At 46.6% G+C, this 17,164-nt stretch overlaps 1 protein-coding gene across 1 annotated transcript; it reads right to left on the bottom strand.

Moving 5' to 3' along the window:
- Window positions 1-2,639: 2,639 nt before the first annotated feature.
- Window positions 2,640-16,576, bottom strand: zc3h12b (zinc finger CCCH-type containing 12B). The gene is made up of 7 exons (XM_063203904.1): window positions 16,164-16,576; window positions 11,220-12,089; window positions 10,124-10,410; window positions 8,447-8,586; window positions 7,222-7,456; window positions 6,341-6,447; window positions 2,640-4,434 (listed from the first exon to the last, which is right to left on the bottom strand). The coding sequence occupies exons 1-7, from the start codon at window positions 16,362-16,364 to the stop codon at window positions 2,747-2,749; spliced, it is 3,528 nt and encodes a 1,175-aa protein (XP_063059974.1). The 5' UTR covers window positions 16,365-16,576; the 3' UTR covers window positions 2,640-2,746.
- Between the last annotated feature and the right edge of the window lie 588 nt (window positions 16,577-17,164).

The raw sequence follows: 17,164 nt of genomic DNA, 5'->3' as shown, positions 1-17,164 counted from the left end.
AAAATACCCATCCTCAACAAACTGCATGGCTGCTGCTGGGAAAAAAAACACCTACCCAAAGTAACAATAAAACTCCACATCACGCTCTTGATTTACACATCTCTTTTTTGGCATTGCTTCAGCAGCGTACAATTATCCTTGAAATGGTTTGATATGTGCCGTTATGTGGAGTGAAGTGCGTGTCTTTGTATGTCAATGTGAATATTGAGGCTTTCTAAAGTGTGTGCGTGTGTGTGTGTGTGTGTGTCTTGCTGCCTTTGTTGAGATCAATTAACGCACATACAGGCTCCCAGGAGTCTTAAACACTTGCTCATAATCAAAGGCAGAATCTCGACGGATCAACAAAAAAAATAGATCATTCTAAATACTGATTGATTTTTAATCGAGCGGAACATGTACTGTACATTACACACTTTAGGAGACCTCTCTTGAATGAACACGACCGACACGTCTCGGGGGAGAGGTCAGTCCCTGATAAGGCAATTACAGCTCTCGGTAATAAAAGAGTTCATAACGTACTGTAGCATCTGACGTCATGCTCTACATGAGGTACAACCGCATTCCTGGCCCTTCCGACTTGAAATGAGAAGAGAGAGAGAGAGAGAGAGAGAAAAAGACACGTTCCTCCTAGGTCACGAAACGTACCTGCAAAGATGCTGAGCGACTTTGCATATAACGCGCGCACACCTCTATTCAGGTCACCGCATCCCACATTTGTCGTGTGGATCTCAGCGGCTCTCCAGACCGACTCTGCCTTCCCTTGTCTCCACCCTGGAGAGTGCAGGTGCAGAAAACGGGGTCACACGCACCCGACTCCACCCCAACGTCATGCTCAGTCCAGTCCTCCTCCTCCAGGCAGGGAGTTGAGCTGAAGGCTCAAATCTGATGATAATGCAATTTGGCTCTAGAAACTTTTCAAAAGTAATCGTCAGCGCATGATATGCAAGTTATCATCGTCATCACACTGCTGTATGGATTGACATTTTCAGGACATGCAAGGAATATTCAATATTTAAATGCTTCACAGACCTGGTCTGGCAACTACACTGCTCTGCGTCTGAAAAACCACGCTCCTTTTAAACCTGCAACTGCACGCGAGACGGGACCATTGCAGTAAAGCGTAGTCCGAGTCTTCACATGCACGGCAGAGCACATGGGTATGTACTGTGCACTCTCAATGCCCTCAGTCAGAAGAGAGCATCAGAGAGGAACCTAGTGCATGGCCACGTACCTACACCACCTCACTGCATGACCTCACCCTCATTGTGACCTTCATGATCCAAAACGTGTTATCAGCTAGAAGGTGCGCTTCGGCTCCACTTGTCTCTTGGCTCCATTGAGCTTTTCCCTTCTACATGAACTTGCAGCAGCGTTACTCCCAGCCTGCTGTGTAACCTTTTTTTTATTATTGATACGTATGGACCACAGCAAGGATTATTATGAGGAACATCTAAAATAAATTCGGTTCCATCATCAAGCTCACTTCTTTCCCAAAAATAACAGGCAATCTAAAGTTTGTGTACACATCACACTCGTAAATCTACAAACTCTTTCCCTGCACAAGCACAAAACCCTAAATCCTGCTATTTTTTTCATTCTAAAATGTGTTCCCTCTTGCCACGTGAAGGCAAAAAAAAAAATCTGTATCAATAAGCAGGCACAAGGGCGCAATTCCCAGTTGTCCCATCGTCGCCATCATGACCAGGCAGCCATCTATGAATTTAGAACAAACATCATAGTCCACTGGTATGTTCAAGAGTGCCTCAACGACCACCACAGCTAGACAACGTTTAACAAACCTCTTAACAGGACGAATCCCTACATTGCAACTCGCTCCGTGGCGACCATTTTAATACCCAGAAGGGTTCCGACCTCGTCTTGTCAAAAGCTGTAAGGCAAATATCGACACCGTTTTGCAAAAACTGACATAAGAATCGACACCGTTTGCCAAACGTGCAAAGAAAAGAAAAAAAATACACCCTTTGCCAGTTTTCATTTCAGAGACATCAAAAATAGATCATGATTACATCTGTGTGTCTAACAAGACAACAAATTGGCCTGTGAGCTCAGAAAAAATGAGCTACCGTAGCCTAGTCTAAATTCTCTTTATAGGTGATTGTGGCACTAATGCAAAAATGCTGGGCATGCACATTAATACTCAAAAAAATACTCGTTGGAATAAATACAAAATACGATTAAGGTAATTTACATTATTCCACAGGATTACTGATCTGATCTGTTGCACCCGCCCAAAAGCAGACAACAGAGATTTCAGTCCTGATTCTGGAGACGAGTGTAGTGTACACACACAGGTGACATACTGTATCATATATTATATATACCTGCGGTGGACATCTCCTCCAAAATAAAGCCCAGGTGCTTTGTGTATTTGCCAGCAAATCTCTTGCATCTCGTCTTCCTACCCCATCTGGCCTACTCTGATCTGGTCTCCGCCAACCCGTCTTGGGCGGCGGCCATCTTGGATTGGATCAGTGATGGACATGCTGGGTTTTACAGAATAAAAGTCCTGCCAGGTATTTGCTCCGGCCAATTCACTCACTCCAGCTGATTCTATGTAGCTAGATGAGCCGTAATCAAGTGACCACGTGTGTTGGGAGAAGAAATACTGTACATGGCAATACTTTGTACTCTGTACTTTTTAAGTTTCGGCCGTCCATCTGTCAAAGGTCAAGCAATCCGGTCACCATCGCCAACCTCATCCGTCTCCCGTGTCTCTCTCTCCGCCTCAGTGTCGCAGCTTAGTGACGATGAGCGCGGCCAGCTGCTGGGGGTCGGTGAGGTGGGGGTTCTTCTCCATGACCGAGTGCACCACGTAGGCTGGGAAGATGTTGCAGAGGTTGCGGTAGGTCTGGTACTGCTGCTCGGGGATGGGGTGGCGCTCCTGCGGGTGGTCCAGCGAGTGCGCCCCGCCGTGCGGGTGTGCCAGCGACGGGGGAGGCGGCGGGGTGTCCGACGGAGACCTCCAGATCTGTTCCATCTTGTCGGGCATGCTGCGCACCATGACGCGCTCGCAGCAGGGCATGAGGCCGCCGCCCGCCAGCCCGTAGGCGTGGTAGCCGTAGGGCTGCTCGTTGCCGCAGGGCAGCGGGTCCCAGCTGGCGTGCTGCTCGCGGCACAGCGGCGGCCGGCGCTGGCGCTGCGGGTTGCTCTCGTACAGCCGCGAGTCCGAGATGCTGTCCATGCGCGTCATGCCCAGCGAGCGGCCCTGGGGGGCGCCGCCGCCGGGGCCCATCATGGAGCCCGAGGAGGGCAGCACGTTCTGGGGCAGCAGGGGGTAGTCGCCCGGGCAGCTGGAGCGTGCGCCCACTAGAGCGTGCTGCTGCTGATGTTGCTGCTGGTGCTGCTGCTGCTGCTGCTGCTGCTGTTGCTGCTGCTGCTGGTGGTGAGGTACCAGGTGTGCCGACGTCTGCTTGCGCAGCCCACTGGGCTTGGGCGAGCCCATGTCGTCGGGACCGTAGCTCTGGACCCGGGTCAGCGCGTCGTGGTGGAAGCCGTGGGCGAAGGCCTGCAGACGGGCCTGGGATGGCGACTGCGTCTGGGCCAGGGAGGGCGGCTGCCCCTTCATGCCTCCTCCTCCTCCGTCGTCCATGGAGCCTTCCATGGAGCTCAGGTAGGGGTCGCCGTAGGAGGAGAAGGAGGAGGAGTCGGAGGAGTGGCTGCGGCAGGGCTCGGGGCACAGGCTCGGGGGTCTGCTCGTTGCGTAGCCCCCCGGCCCCTGGCCCGGCTCGGGCTGCTCCAGGCTGCAGAAGCTGTCCAGGCCCGCCATGCTGCCCAGGCTGACGGTGGAGAAGTCACTCAGCATGGAGTAGTAGCCGTGGTCGCTCACGCTCACCGAGTCGTACTTGGGGAAGGGCTCGCCGTAGGCCACCGAGGCGCCGTGGCTGTTGGTGACCAGGATGGGCGGGTACTGGCCCCCCACGCTGCCCGCGTGCTCCAGCAGGCTGTGGGTGAAGTGCATGGAGCCCGGCACGGGGCTGCTGGCCGAGCGCGTGTTGAGGGCGCCCGCCGCCGCGTGGCTCTTCACCAGCGTGGGCATGGTGGGCACGCTGAGCGCCGTGACCAGCGAGGGCACGGAGCTGGCTTCGGCTTTTCGCGCCTGGCACAGGCCTCGCGGATCTTCTTGCTGCTGCTGCTGCTGTTGTTGTTGTTGTTGCTGTTCGGCGGCCACGGAGCGGATGCTGGGGTCCGACTGACGCTTGGGGGCCACGCGTTTGGCCTCGGAGCCCCCGTCGCCCTTGGAGACGCCCCCCGCGCTGCCGCCGGTGCCGCATTTGGCCAGCGCTCCCTCGCTCATGGTCTTGACGGCGGACAGCTTGGCAAAGGCCCGCAGCTCGTCGGCGACGGAGCGCTGAGGTTGGTTGGCTCGCTCGGGGTGGTAGTATTTACACTTGTGGCCGTACGTGCATTTCTTTCCTGCAGAGAACAAAGACAAGAAGAAGGAGATAGACGGGCAGACAGGTTAACACAGATCTGTACCATAACGAGAAGGGCAATAATAATTATGGTGAAAATTACGAATGATCATTATAGCCAATCATCGTACATGATCTTAATCTTAATTTAATTAGCTACACTGGGAACGTATAATGAAGAGCATTAGCAATAAGCAGTGTACTGTGACCGTGTTGTACTCTAAGTGGGAAATAAAAATCACAAGAGACTTCATCAGGCTTCAACATATAACCCATTATCTTGGGATACTTTCTCCAGATCATTTTTTTGAAACCCATCAATTCAGTAAACACAATTAAGAGCTTCATTTTCTTTTTATCTCTTTTGGCAAACTAAATGTCTACTAAATCAGACAACTACCCTTGCATTTCACACTTGTACAGAAAACAATTATTCAATCTTATGTTTGATACTCTTGAACATTTACTTTTAAACCCTTAACACAAAAACGTGTGTACTTTATTGATTAAATAGCACAATTATTTTGCATCTCTTTAAATCTTTGAAAGCTTTTCCTCTGCCATGTGTAGTGCTTGTGTGTCTGTGCTGTCTAAATGATAGGATACCATAAATACAATTTTCACTAATACTGATTCAGACTTTGCAAATCCACCTGCTCTTGTTTCTTTACAAGAGCTATATATATGTACCAATATAATAACAACAGCACACAGATCTGTGATAAGGCATGATATATTAAGCAGTGAGATTTGATAGAGATGTTGATTGTGGTTTACTCGTACCTTTAGTCCAGGCTGTAAGATAGGGAGGGAAGCAATATTAAAATGAAGGTAACTTTGTTGTGCTTGTCAGATAGAGATGATATTTTTAATACACGTAAATATTGTGGTAGCAAGACAGCGTGAAGGACGTTCACATGAGAAATGATTTGGCCTAAACCATTTCGGAAGCTGCGTGCGAATGAAATAGCTACGACAACTCAATGCCAATGGATAGTGTGCTATACTCAGGACTCCGGACGAGTTATAATTCATGTGACATAACTCCGGGCTCCATGATCTCATTCATGTCAGCTGCCAAAAGAGTACGACACTCAGCCTAGCGACTAGTCCCTCCCATTAAAGATGGGAATGAAAAATCGTATAAGTCTGACGCTAATTGCTTGCTGCATTGTTTTTGCACAGCGTGCATGGTTTAACCTGATCCTGACGCGTAGTTAAAAAACCCAGACAATTTAACTGCTATTGAAATGAAGGACGGACAACTTATGGACAACGTCATACTATTACCGGGACGTACGATCCATAATGCAATCATAACTGTTAATGTTACAATACGGATAGGAGAATCAAGAATTATCGCTATAATTATAATGAAGTTCAAATCACTCAACAGCTTTTTAAGGAATAATGTACCATAAGGTGCTGACATAGTAGCCATCAGCAAAAAAAAACCACCTGTCAAGATATCTCTACGGGATTCCTAAATAATAAATGAACAGTTCAGACCTATCTTCTCTGGAAGAAAAAATCTTGGCTCACGAAATGTACTGAAGGAAAAATCTGTCATGTCACAAGAGCCATCTAGAAGCAGGCAAAGCTAGCATTTTTACAAAGTCAGAAAAAGGATCTGCACATCATACAGTTCCCGCTGACTAAAACCTCGAGATCTTTGTGACTGTGCCAATCTTGTTCTGACTTATTCAGTCGCAGTATGCACTTCTGTTCAGATCCTGCATCTCCCTATAACAAGTTGTGGAAATGTTGTGGTAGGTAGGGTATTACACAATGGAGGTTACAAAGCCAACGTGAAGTCACCACCAAAGCAAAGGCCACAGACAGACTGGCGGACCACACAAAGACACAGAGACAGCATACAGGTGCTACAGTACCGGGCAGATACTCACCGTAGGGACATGGCTGCTTCTTGTGCTCAGGCACCACTGGTCTCTTCCGCAGGAAGTTCTCTAAACTGGGCCCGTGTCTTCCTAGAGGATCATCAGGCGGCATAAACCTATGGACAAGAATAGATTGTCAAAACTCACCTTCAGTGTTTGTAAGGATTGGTTAAAGCAACAAAGAAAGGCTTACAATTTCGTTTTTAGTCGTATCTGCTTGCATCAACATAGTACGTACACTGTGTGCAAACCAAACCCTAACCCAGTGGTTCTAAAACTTTTTTAACCCTCAAACTTATTTAATGCCCCCCCGCCCCGACTACGTCATAAACCTGCCAAGGCTCCTTGTCCAATGCTTGTCCATCATTCCAACAGACACAGTTAAAAAAAACAGGTAACCAGCATCATTAAGCAACATTTTCGAAGTTGAAGAATCAAAAGAAAAGTCAATACATGGTTTAAAAAATGACTCATTGCTACTGAATGACCAACCACCACAATAGAACAAACTGACCTTTACTTTATAGAGGATACTGATAGTGGCTACTGTACCGTATATTAGTCAGAAAACATTCAATCCTGATGGAGGTTAATCAGAAAAATCAACCAGAATCTGCATAGTATTTCTTTATTTACTGTATTGTATTGATACAATTACACAAAACTCATTGTTAGAGATACTGTCTGATTGTCAGGGACTAATAAGGTTACGTCAACACATACGTCATTAAACATCTTCCGGTCGTGGCCAACAGAGAGAGAGAGAGAGAGAGAGAGAAAGAGACAGGGAGGAAGAGAAAGGGAGCTGGAGAGACGAGGCAGTAACCGTGGAAACTCGACGAGCAGAGCAGAGAAGAGAGAAGAAGAGAGAGGAGAGGAGCGGGGCTTACTTGTCATTGACGAACGAGTACATGAGGAGGCGTTCCTCGATGAACTTCTTCCACTCGGGCTTCTCGTTCTGAAGGTCGCGGTAGTTGTCATTGGAGACGATGATGCCGTCAGAGTCGCAGGCCAGCTTGACGATGAAGCGGTCGTCATAGCAGACCACCCGGCGGCCCTGCACGCGTCGCGACGGTGTGAACACCAGGATCTTCTCCTTCTCCAGCTTACGCAGGATCTCCTGGTCTGCTCACATGCACAACACCACACACAGACACACATTCAATCACACACACGCAAGAGCGCACAGACATGCACACAGACACACGCATAAGCGCACATGAACACACACACACACACACACACACACACACACACACACACACACACACACACACACACACACACACACACACACAGAAACAAATTGTTAGTTATAGTTAAAATACTCTTTATTTGCATTTTGCTATTTGTTTTTGGATTATACTTTTCTACAAAGTGTCGTATGATATACAGTACACGGTCACTCACAAAGAGAAACAAATTAGTCACACAGTGAGCACTTCGGTACACACCACACACAACAAAAAATAGTAATCGAAATGATTCTACCATTCAGACTAACCAACAGTGAGTTAAACTTCTGACCAAAATCTGGGTTGATATAATTTCGATATCCCCATATTTGAAGTTTTTCCTGGCTCAAATCAAACACCATGGTATAATTTTCCAGAGATCTGTTCTTACTTTCATCACTGAAGAATGTGGAAAGACTGCCGCATACGACGTGGTTTTTGAAATTCTCCAACAGTGCGCCATTGCCAAATGCTACATGCTTAATCATGCATCAGTCTTGCAGTCCATGACTCAGACCATTGATTGTTATCGATCAAAAGGGTGAGGAAATTCTTGTTACTATTCCATTATTCTTACACATGTCCAGATTATTAATTGGCATGATAACCTTTGCAGAAGAATCTAAAATATATACATTTATATCATGCATTCACTACTTTGACCATAAATATGCCATACCAGTAAAATTCCCTTCCCGCAATCCTGCAAGTAGAGCCTGTCTCCACTACTCCCATTTTTCAACTACTTTGAGTGCTATAGAATGAGTTTGCTGTTTGGGTCAAATCTGGGTTGCTATAAGTATAAGCATGTAAGGATAGAAGATGATGTGATTATTTCCATATATTTATTTAGCTTGAAGCCACTCCAGTGTTGTAGTACCTGTGATGGGGGCATCGGGCCTGGACTGCTCTTTCCTCCACGCAGGCACAAACACGGTGATGTCTTTGTGGCCTTTCTCCAGGAACCAATCCACCGCCAGCTGAATCCCCATGCAGGAAAAAACCTCTTTGTTTCCATGGCTACAAAACATCACAGGACAAAATTACATACTGACATAGGCTGCACGGCACGCACGCGTCTTTGCACAGATGGACGGAAAATGAACTAAATGTAATGACCCTAAAAGTCAAAAACTGGGTTAAAAAAGTATTAAAATAGTGTTGTATAAGGGCGCTTATGAAGAAAGCTGACAAGAGAACTATACTCGCTCATCTGTTGACGTTGCACAAGCACATGTTGTTGTTACAACACAATTACAACAGCCAAACCAGAGCTTGCAATACACTGGGTGAAAGTGCGGCAAACTACAACAAAGTGATGACTTCTTTTAGTCTTGAACAATCCTGTACAAATAAAAAATGTTCATAAATCCTGTTCAAGATTGCATTTATGACTTGTATAACACCCAAAATGTTGAATCTTCTCCAATCTAATGTAATCTGTGCCATAAAGACACAGGTTGTGCTAAATGTCTTTATCGTGGGGTACGTAATCCAAACAACCGTCTCGCCAATGTTTTGCTAGTCATTGAATGTATGGAAGTTCTTGGCAACTTTGCTGCCATTCATTTTCAAAAGCAGAAGTACTGTAAATATGGCAAAGACTGAAGAGAAAAATGTCACACCAGATGTGATGGCAGCAGCAGCAAGCCGCATTGGGTAGGTGAATCCACTGTTTATCCTCACAAAGACAAATGCCCGTCAGGAGAGACTAGCAGCTACCCAGTTACGCCATCAAAATTAGTACTGATCCAGGCATTTTTTTTCATTCAAATAGTTTACTTTGAATCAACTGGACTTCTTATTGGTGTGAAAATTAAGTTTCTCAATTTGAACTCGGAGAGTAAAACAGCGCCTATGTAACAAAAAAGACATTATATCTCCATTTCTAGGGGTAAAAACGGCTATTTTTAGCTAAACTGATGGGACGGAGAGACCAGACGAGACATGAGTGATTCCAGCGCCAGAAGTAATTGACTTTGTATTGAGTTGCTAGCGACAGAAGAGACAAAAGCGATTTGGGCGACTAGAGGCAATTTAAGCAACAGTTTGTAGTTTTACGTCAGCAAATATTATGCAAATGAGCTATAATGTCGTTTGGCAACAGCGCCCACAGCCAATGGGAATGTTGGAATGCTTGCATTCTGCTTTTAACGGACATACTCTGCCGCTTCTATCGCTCGTATCGCTCTTGCTACAAAGTCTAGCAATTCTCTGTCATGTAATCTCGTCGCTGTCTGTGTGTTCGCCCAATAACCCTTGCTTAGCGTGGGCTAATTTGGGAATGGAAACGCCTAGAAAACTCTGGGCAAAAAGCTGAGCCCTGCTATGTGTCCGTAGATTTAACAAAAAATATTCTGTGGCTGTTAAAAAAATGTTGAAAATTGTCTAGCATGCCTGGCACTCCAAAATTCGTAACACGTGTGCCATTCAATGTGTTAATCAGGTTTCTCACAAAATGCCAGCAGCATTCAACAGATAATGAATATCGGTCTATTCAGTTTACATGAGAACTTGCATAGTAATAGTGAAAAGTACCAAACAAACAAACACGTACCTCATGGCTACATTGGAGCCGTCTATGACGATGGGTCTGAGGTTGTCGTAGCATTCACCGGACTCCTCCTCCAGCGAGGCCTCAGGGCTGACGGCCTCCTTCCCACTGGGGCCCCTGGGGGCCAGCATGGTGGCAGGCCCCTGGCCTCCTCCTCCTCCTCCTCCACCACCACCACCTCCTCCGCCGCCAGCGGCCTCCAGCTCCCCCTTGTTGCCCAGTCGCACCAGCTCAGCCAGCAAGTCGTTGATGAGAGCACCGGAGCCCAGCTTGCTGAGTACTGACTCCACCTGATCACACAAACACAGTCACACACACAATATGAAATAACTTATGGTTAGGATTGTAGTAAGTAGTAACTGTAACACATTATAAAAAGTAACTTGCAAAAAATAACATTCCACCTGGTGGCATACACATTACAGACACACATGATGAAATATAACTTATTTAGCATTAGGCTAACTTAGTTATAGTTAGCTTGCTAAGCACTGACTCCACTTGATCACACATTCACACAGAAGGATATTATAGTTATTGTTTGTAGTTACTACACAGCACATTACAAAAAGTAACTTGGAGAAAAAAAGTTCAAGCAAATCGTTTCATATTATGTAGTTTGATATGGTCAAAAAAAGGTTATTCTGAAACGTAAAAGATAAATGGCTGGTAATCAGTAAATATCCAAGTAGCAAGTACTAGGTACTAAGTTCAGTTTGTGGAGGTATTAAGTATATTGCTTGCTTGCTGAGGACTGATTCCACCAGCACACAGTGACAGACCCACAATTATGAAATATTGTTGGTACTGTCACCAGTCACTGTAAAACATATTGCAATAAAAAAGTAGCAGAAAAAGACATTACATGATATTTGTGGAAGTGCAATCAAATCATATTTGGTTAAGTCCAAAAAAGTTATTCTGATACACTTTAACTGATAAACGTCTGGTCATTCTCAAGTATTTAAAATGTAAAAGTACAAAACAAATTAAGTGTAAAGACCAAACAGTGCTTGAATTCAAATTATTCCACTACTGATTGAAAACAAAAGTTGTTTTTAAGAGTCATCACTGAAAAATGCTGAGTGTCAAACTTCACCTGTTCTCCGGAGTAACCCAGCTTGAGAGCGAAGTCCATCTTGGACTGGTAGTCTCGTTCGCTGGCCTGCCGCACGGGCGCTCCAATGGGGGCCCCAGGTGGTGTTTGGGCCCCTGGGGGGCCACGGCTGTCGTCGGCCCTCAACTCCTGCAGCGTGCTGCTCTGGCTGAAACTGGGCCGGTCCAGGCAAGGGGAGCGACACAGCTGCCGGTGGGGCTTGGTGGCAATAAGTGCCTCTCCTCCCCTCCTCCTCATGACTCCACCTCCTCCTCCTCCTCCTCCTCCTCCTGATACTACTACTGCTACACCTCCCCCACCAAGCCCCATTCCTCCTCCCCCATCTCCTCCTCCTGCTTCTCCGTCACCGGCTTGGGCCTGCCTGTCCTGCGCCTCACTCTCTGAACTACTCCCCTCCTCCTCTTCCTCCTCCTCTCCTTCCTCCTCCTCATCCTCCTCTTCTTCTCCTTCTTCCTCCTCTTCCTCCTCCTCCTCCGATTCTGCAGCAGCAGCAGTGGCGGCCGGTGTTGGCATTGGCGTGCCCGTTGTTGTCCCCGGAGGGGCCTGCATCTGTAGCGTGGACGAGGAGCCGGAGATGGAGGTGGAGGTGGAGGAACCGGAGGAGGGGGTCTCGGTCCGGCGCGCAGCGCCCGCTGCTCGGGACTCCATCCTGGGCCGCTGCAGCATGGCCCAGGCGGCGCTCACCTGCGCCTCGCGGGCCCCCTGCAGCACCACAGCATGCTCGCGCAGCGTCAGCACCGCGCCCGTCTCATACTCGATGGCCCAGTGCAGCGTCTGCAGCCGCCGGTGCAGCGACAGAGTCAGGCGCACGCGGCGGCAGTGCGCTGGCGCGACCAGGGACACTATGTACTCCTGAGAGGTGAGAGGGAGAGGGAGAGGGAGAGAGAGAGAGAGGTGGTAGGGAGGTAGGGGTGTGGTGAAAGGAAGACAGGGAAAGTAAAAGGGCAATAAAGAGGAAAGAGAGAAAGATAGACATGGAGAGAGAATGAAAAAAAGAGTGAATGAGATAGGGAGAGAAAAAGGGAGAGAGGGAGAGAGGGAGAGAAGGAGAGAGGGAGGGAGGGAGAGAGAGGGGGGCATAATGAATTACTTATCAGCACTTGTTAGAGTGGCACCACAGCAATAGTAATGACACCATCACTGTGCTCCGGCAGCGGTCAATCATAATCAGGAGCGTGGCAGGCTCCCCGTGGCATGTAATTGGCCGAGCGGCACAGGACAACCTGCTGCCTGTCCGAGAACATGTCCTGTCATCAACTGGCCACGATTACCCCGACGTCTAATGTGACTGAGAGCATTCAAATGCTTTGTGATATTTTTCATAGGCGTGAAAAAAGGGAACACACACACACACACAGGGACAGATGCGTGCGTACACAAACACACACACAAACTATTATCGGTGTTCCTGAACAGAACACAACATTGCGGAGGCACACACAAGTGGGGGGCCATCAAAAAATAGCCTGAACAACTGATGTGATAAAGCTCGGCCTGCACAGAAGTACTGGCACATCAGAAGAGTGTAAAATTGCCCTGTGTTATCTTATTTAGTCTGTGGAGCTTTTGGTGCAATCCTATCCTTATATTAAGTGAACTCTATGTTTATAAAACAAAACAAAAATACAAAAAAATACAGTGCTATCAACCCCCACTGAGAATAAAATGGGTACAGTTTTCTTCCTGATTCAATTTAACTGTGCCAAAACCTGCAGGCTTTTTTTAACTAACCAGAGTAAAGGAGATAATAGCAGTGCTTGTTGTGCGTGTGTTGGGGCAGCACATGTGCGCTCTACTCCCCCCCCCCACCTCCAGTCGCACGCAGAAACAGATACCGCCATCTAGCACTGAGGGCTCTGCTCATGACACTGGTTGCCTAGCAACGCTGCACTGTCATCAGCTAACTGCTTTTTAGCAGTCACGACTAACACAACACACACACACGGGCACATGCACACACACACACAGTCAGGCACATAGTCCACGGTTCTCTAGGCAGTCCTGGAACACATGCACGTGCACACACACACACACACACACACACACACACACACACACACACATTTTTTTCTCTTGAGCTTTCTTAAAAACCAAAACAAATGTCCAGTCCACATCAAATAAAAAGCTTATAAAAGCAAGAGGCAGACCTTACACCCCCCCCCAAAAAAAAAACAAACAAACCCCAAAACAACAACAACAACATATTTTAGTTTGTGCAATGTGGATGGAATTAGTGAGCTTCAAAGAGGGGGGATAGAGACAGAAAAGAAGAAAACAAAACAAAGATTGCTTATGGAGAGAAAGAGAAAGCACATCAGGGGAAATCACCAGCTTACGACACAAGCACAAGAACTCCCCCTCAACTCGCTCTCCTCTTCTCTTCTCTCACTCACTCGCTCTCTCCTTCCCTCCCCCTCTATCTTTTCTTCCCTCGCTCCTTCTCTACTGAGAGAGCAGGAGAGCGATCGCGCGAGCGAGAGAGAGAAAGAGAGAGAAAAAAAAATATGCGGCATGCTGAATAAAGGAGTTCCCTGAAATCGTGACACAGCCTGTGCGCCGGGTTTGCTTGTCGTGCGCCAAGCCAGAACAGCTTACTAACACTATGGAAGTCCCTACAGTGTACAAGTCCCTCTGGCACCAAAGAAAAAAACAAGAGCAAGACCTGTCAAAAATGTTCAACTGCTGTTAAAAAAAAAGTCACTCCCTCTTTTGCAATGACAAGGGTCTTCAATCACAACTAGTAGTGGACCATCTTCCTAAACGCACTGCAGTATGGTGGGGGAAAACTCATGAAAACTTAAGTGTGTGGCTCTAAGAAAGACGTGGGAGGCTGTTCGGCGCCCTCTGAATTCAGAAACAATTTTTTAACAGGTAGATTATATAATCAATCTGTCCTACGTGAAATTCCAACTGGCTATATCCTAGACAACCTTTTTAATTGCACACACATCCACACACACACACACACACAAACAGCGATGTTATGCCCATTCATCACAAGTCTTTGTGTAGGAGTCCATCTCTCTTAGTAAATGGACAACACAAAAAAGCGCTTCTCCTTCTCATCCTCCTCCTCCTCCTCCTCCACACTGGTAGACCCAAACCACTGCATCAACAAACAACAGCTCGCTGCCTTTATGTAGCTAGTGCTTTTCAAGGCAAAGCAAAGCCTTTCACAATGACGGGGGTTGGGGGAGGTGTGGTGGTGGTGGTGGTGGTGGGGTGGACCTCGCTAGCTAGCCGCCCCCGGAGTGAAACACCCACCTGGGTGATGCACCGCAGCCATTATGCATCTGAACATTCATCACTACCACCACACCACACACACACCACCAGAGCTGGAGCTACAGAGCACAGTGAATGAGGGGATGAATCAGTGAGCAAGCACCTCGTCATCACGCGTTGCAAAACCGCAACATCTCTTTTAACAAAACACCTCATAGAAGTTTTCTCCCTTAAACATTTTTTTTAAAAGTAATGTGAAGTTTTCTGCTGTGACTAACTGCTTTTTTGTTTTGTTTATTGTTGTTGGACCACATCTATGGTGGTTTACCTTGTCACTACTCTTAAGATGTTTCTCTCCTCCCGTTCCTCTTTCAGCATCCATTAAACCACATCTATAGCTTAAGGACCAAGCAAGGACACTGAGCTTTCAAGCACTCTCCAGAACACGCAAGCACACGCACACGCACACGCACACACACACACACACACACGTTTCATAGCAACAAGTGCACCGTGAGCCTCATTGAAAGTACATGCTTAGATACATCAACACAGGCCCAGGTAACTTAACCTGTGTGCGGGTCCAATTTCCACAGCAGCAAAGATCAGGATTGATAAACGACTGTTTGGCCAGAGAAGTAGAAGAACTACTACACTTTACACAGAATAACAGAAATGATGCAAGTGAAGGTATATTGGTTAAGGACTAGATGGTGCAATTAAAATAATAATCATCATAAAAACTTGCTTGTACCCATACATTATGATAAGGAAAGCAAGGAAGTAATCTAGTGTGATGATGCATAAAATGTCAAAAGGCCATGACAAACATGGAAAAGATTTTAGACCATTCCAAATTTAAACTGCATACATTCAGCAGCTGTTTGGGCAATTAAACATTGATTTGACATTGCAGTAAGTTACAGGTAAAAACCCTCGGGAATGACCACAGCTTCCCTTTGAGGTAGGTTGTGCATGTCACAACAACACGTCAGTACTCAGCTGCATCTCTTTATATATATAAAAAAAATACAACTTCCTCTACAAAACAAACAAAAGTAAGACTGATTTTTTTTAAAACTCAGAGTCATATCAATGGATGACATCAATCAAACATCACGATGCCCGTGGTAAACAAGCTATCAACTGTCAACTGAGATGCAGTGTTATTAATTGTGGTCGCGCAGAACACAATTTCCAAAAGGTGACCACTCTGTTGACAGCACTAGGTTACTGGTAAACGATGAGGCTTGCTTAGCACAACAGAGCAAATTAGGATACGGTTGAAAACACAAGTCGTGAGCATCGTGCCATATGAATAACGTTAGCTGTCGTTGGCTAATGATACTTTGAGCTAGCTCAGATTTGTGCATTCTTCGTGTGCATTATCAGTCTTTAAACACAGCAACTCCTCGTAAACTGTTGATACAAGTCCATGGTGGACTATGCCGCATAAACCCGAATAAAAGTACAGCATGTCCCGTTAAGCAGCATTCTTACTCTTCTGATGTGCCCAGTCTAGCTAGCAAATAACTTGTTCTACAAAGGCAAGCAATATTGTCTGGCTAACATTAGCCAGCTAACTATGAGCACTGAACAACGTTATATTCTGTTGGCTAACTAGCTAGATCTAGCTAGCTTCACAAATATGCAAGGGGCTAAATGTTCAAAGGTAAAGAACTCTTTTCAGCATGCTCTTACTTTAGCCTTAGCGCAGTCATCCTCGGTGCCGTCCTGGATGATTACAGTGATACTTTTGCTTTGGTTGCTCCCATTAGCGCTGTCGCAGTTTGATTCGGCGGGGCAGTAGCTGACCCTAACCCGGAAAACACGCTCGATGTGCGGGATGGAGCGCTGTAGCAAAGGGCCTGCACTTGCGGGCGCTGCAAGCTCCAAAACCATTTATTATAGTAATTCAGCTACCGATGGTCACAGCGCACACCTGCGATGTAGCAAACGGGCTGTAGCGTCCGATTTCCCGTGCCAGATCTGAAGGAAATAAGTGAAATCAAGTTTTTATAATCACCAACATAACGGCAAACAAATAGCGCTGCTGAAATATCATCCATCATCTCCTCCCTTCATCACTCTGGCTGCCTCCCCACAGACTGTATCTTAGCGAGACTCACTAGTTTGACGCCCTCTCGTGACTTCACATGGTAATCAAACATTTCAAACAAGCGATTTAAGGTTAGGGTTAGGTTTAGGGTTAAGGTTAGGGTTAGGGTTAAGGTTAGGGTTAGGTTTAGGGTTAGGTTTAGGGTTAAGGTTAGGGTTAGGATTAGGTTTAGGGTCGTATGACGTAAGCGGTAAGTCACGAAAGGGCGTCGTTCTAGTGAGTCCCGTATCTTAGCAACAAGTCGGACGCCCCCTGTCGCTGTGTGTTCTAGAGGCAAAGGGAGTTGTAACAGCGAGAACTAGATGCGTGTGCAGGCTCGAGGCTTCGAAAGTAGCCAATCCCGTACAGCTACATTGTCGTTACAATGTAACTACCACATATCCGCAGAAGCACACAATGTAACCGTTTTCTTAATACATACACAGCTTGACAGGCACCGTGCATGCGTGTGGACATTCGCAGCTGCCTTCAAACTAGTTTAATAGCAATTAAGTTAAAACGTGGTTAATGTAACGGCACTGACGCTCATAATGAAGTAGCTTGCCCAGCCTAAATGCAGCAACTATGATAGTTTTACCCTGAG

The sequence above is a fragment of the Engraulis encrasicolus genome, chromosome 7 (assembly GCF_034702125.1).
Source record: "Engraulis encrasicolus isolate BLACKSEA-1 chromosome 7, IST_EnEncr_1.0, whole genome shotgun sequence".
NCBI classification, from domain to species: Eukaryota; Metazoa; Chordata; class Actinopteri; order Clupeiformes; family Engraulidae; genus Engraulis; species Engraulis encrasicolus.
The sequence above is the reverse complement of the archived record's forward strand: the minus strand, read 5'-3'. Positions and strand labels throughout refer to the sequence as shown.

Excerpts from the sequence above, each read along its gene's own strand:
- zc3h12b (XM_063203904.1), bottom strand. The coding sequence starts at position 16,364 with ATGGTTTTGGAGCTTGCAGCGCCCGCAAGTGCAGGCCCTTTGCTACAG. Across the intron at positions 12,090-16,163 it reads ATGACTGCGCTAAGGCTAAA|GAGTACATAGTGTCCCTGGT; the intron begins GTAAGAGCATGC and ends CTCACCTCTCAG. Across the intron at positions 8,587-10,123 it reads GGCTCCAATGTAGCCATGAG|CCATGGAAACAAAGAGGTTT; the intron begins GTACGTGTTTGT and ends GATGTTTTGTAG.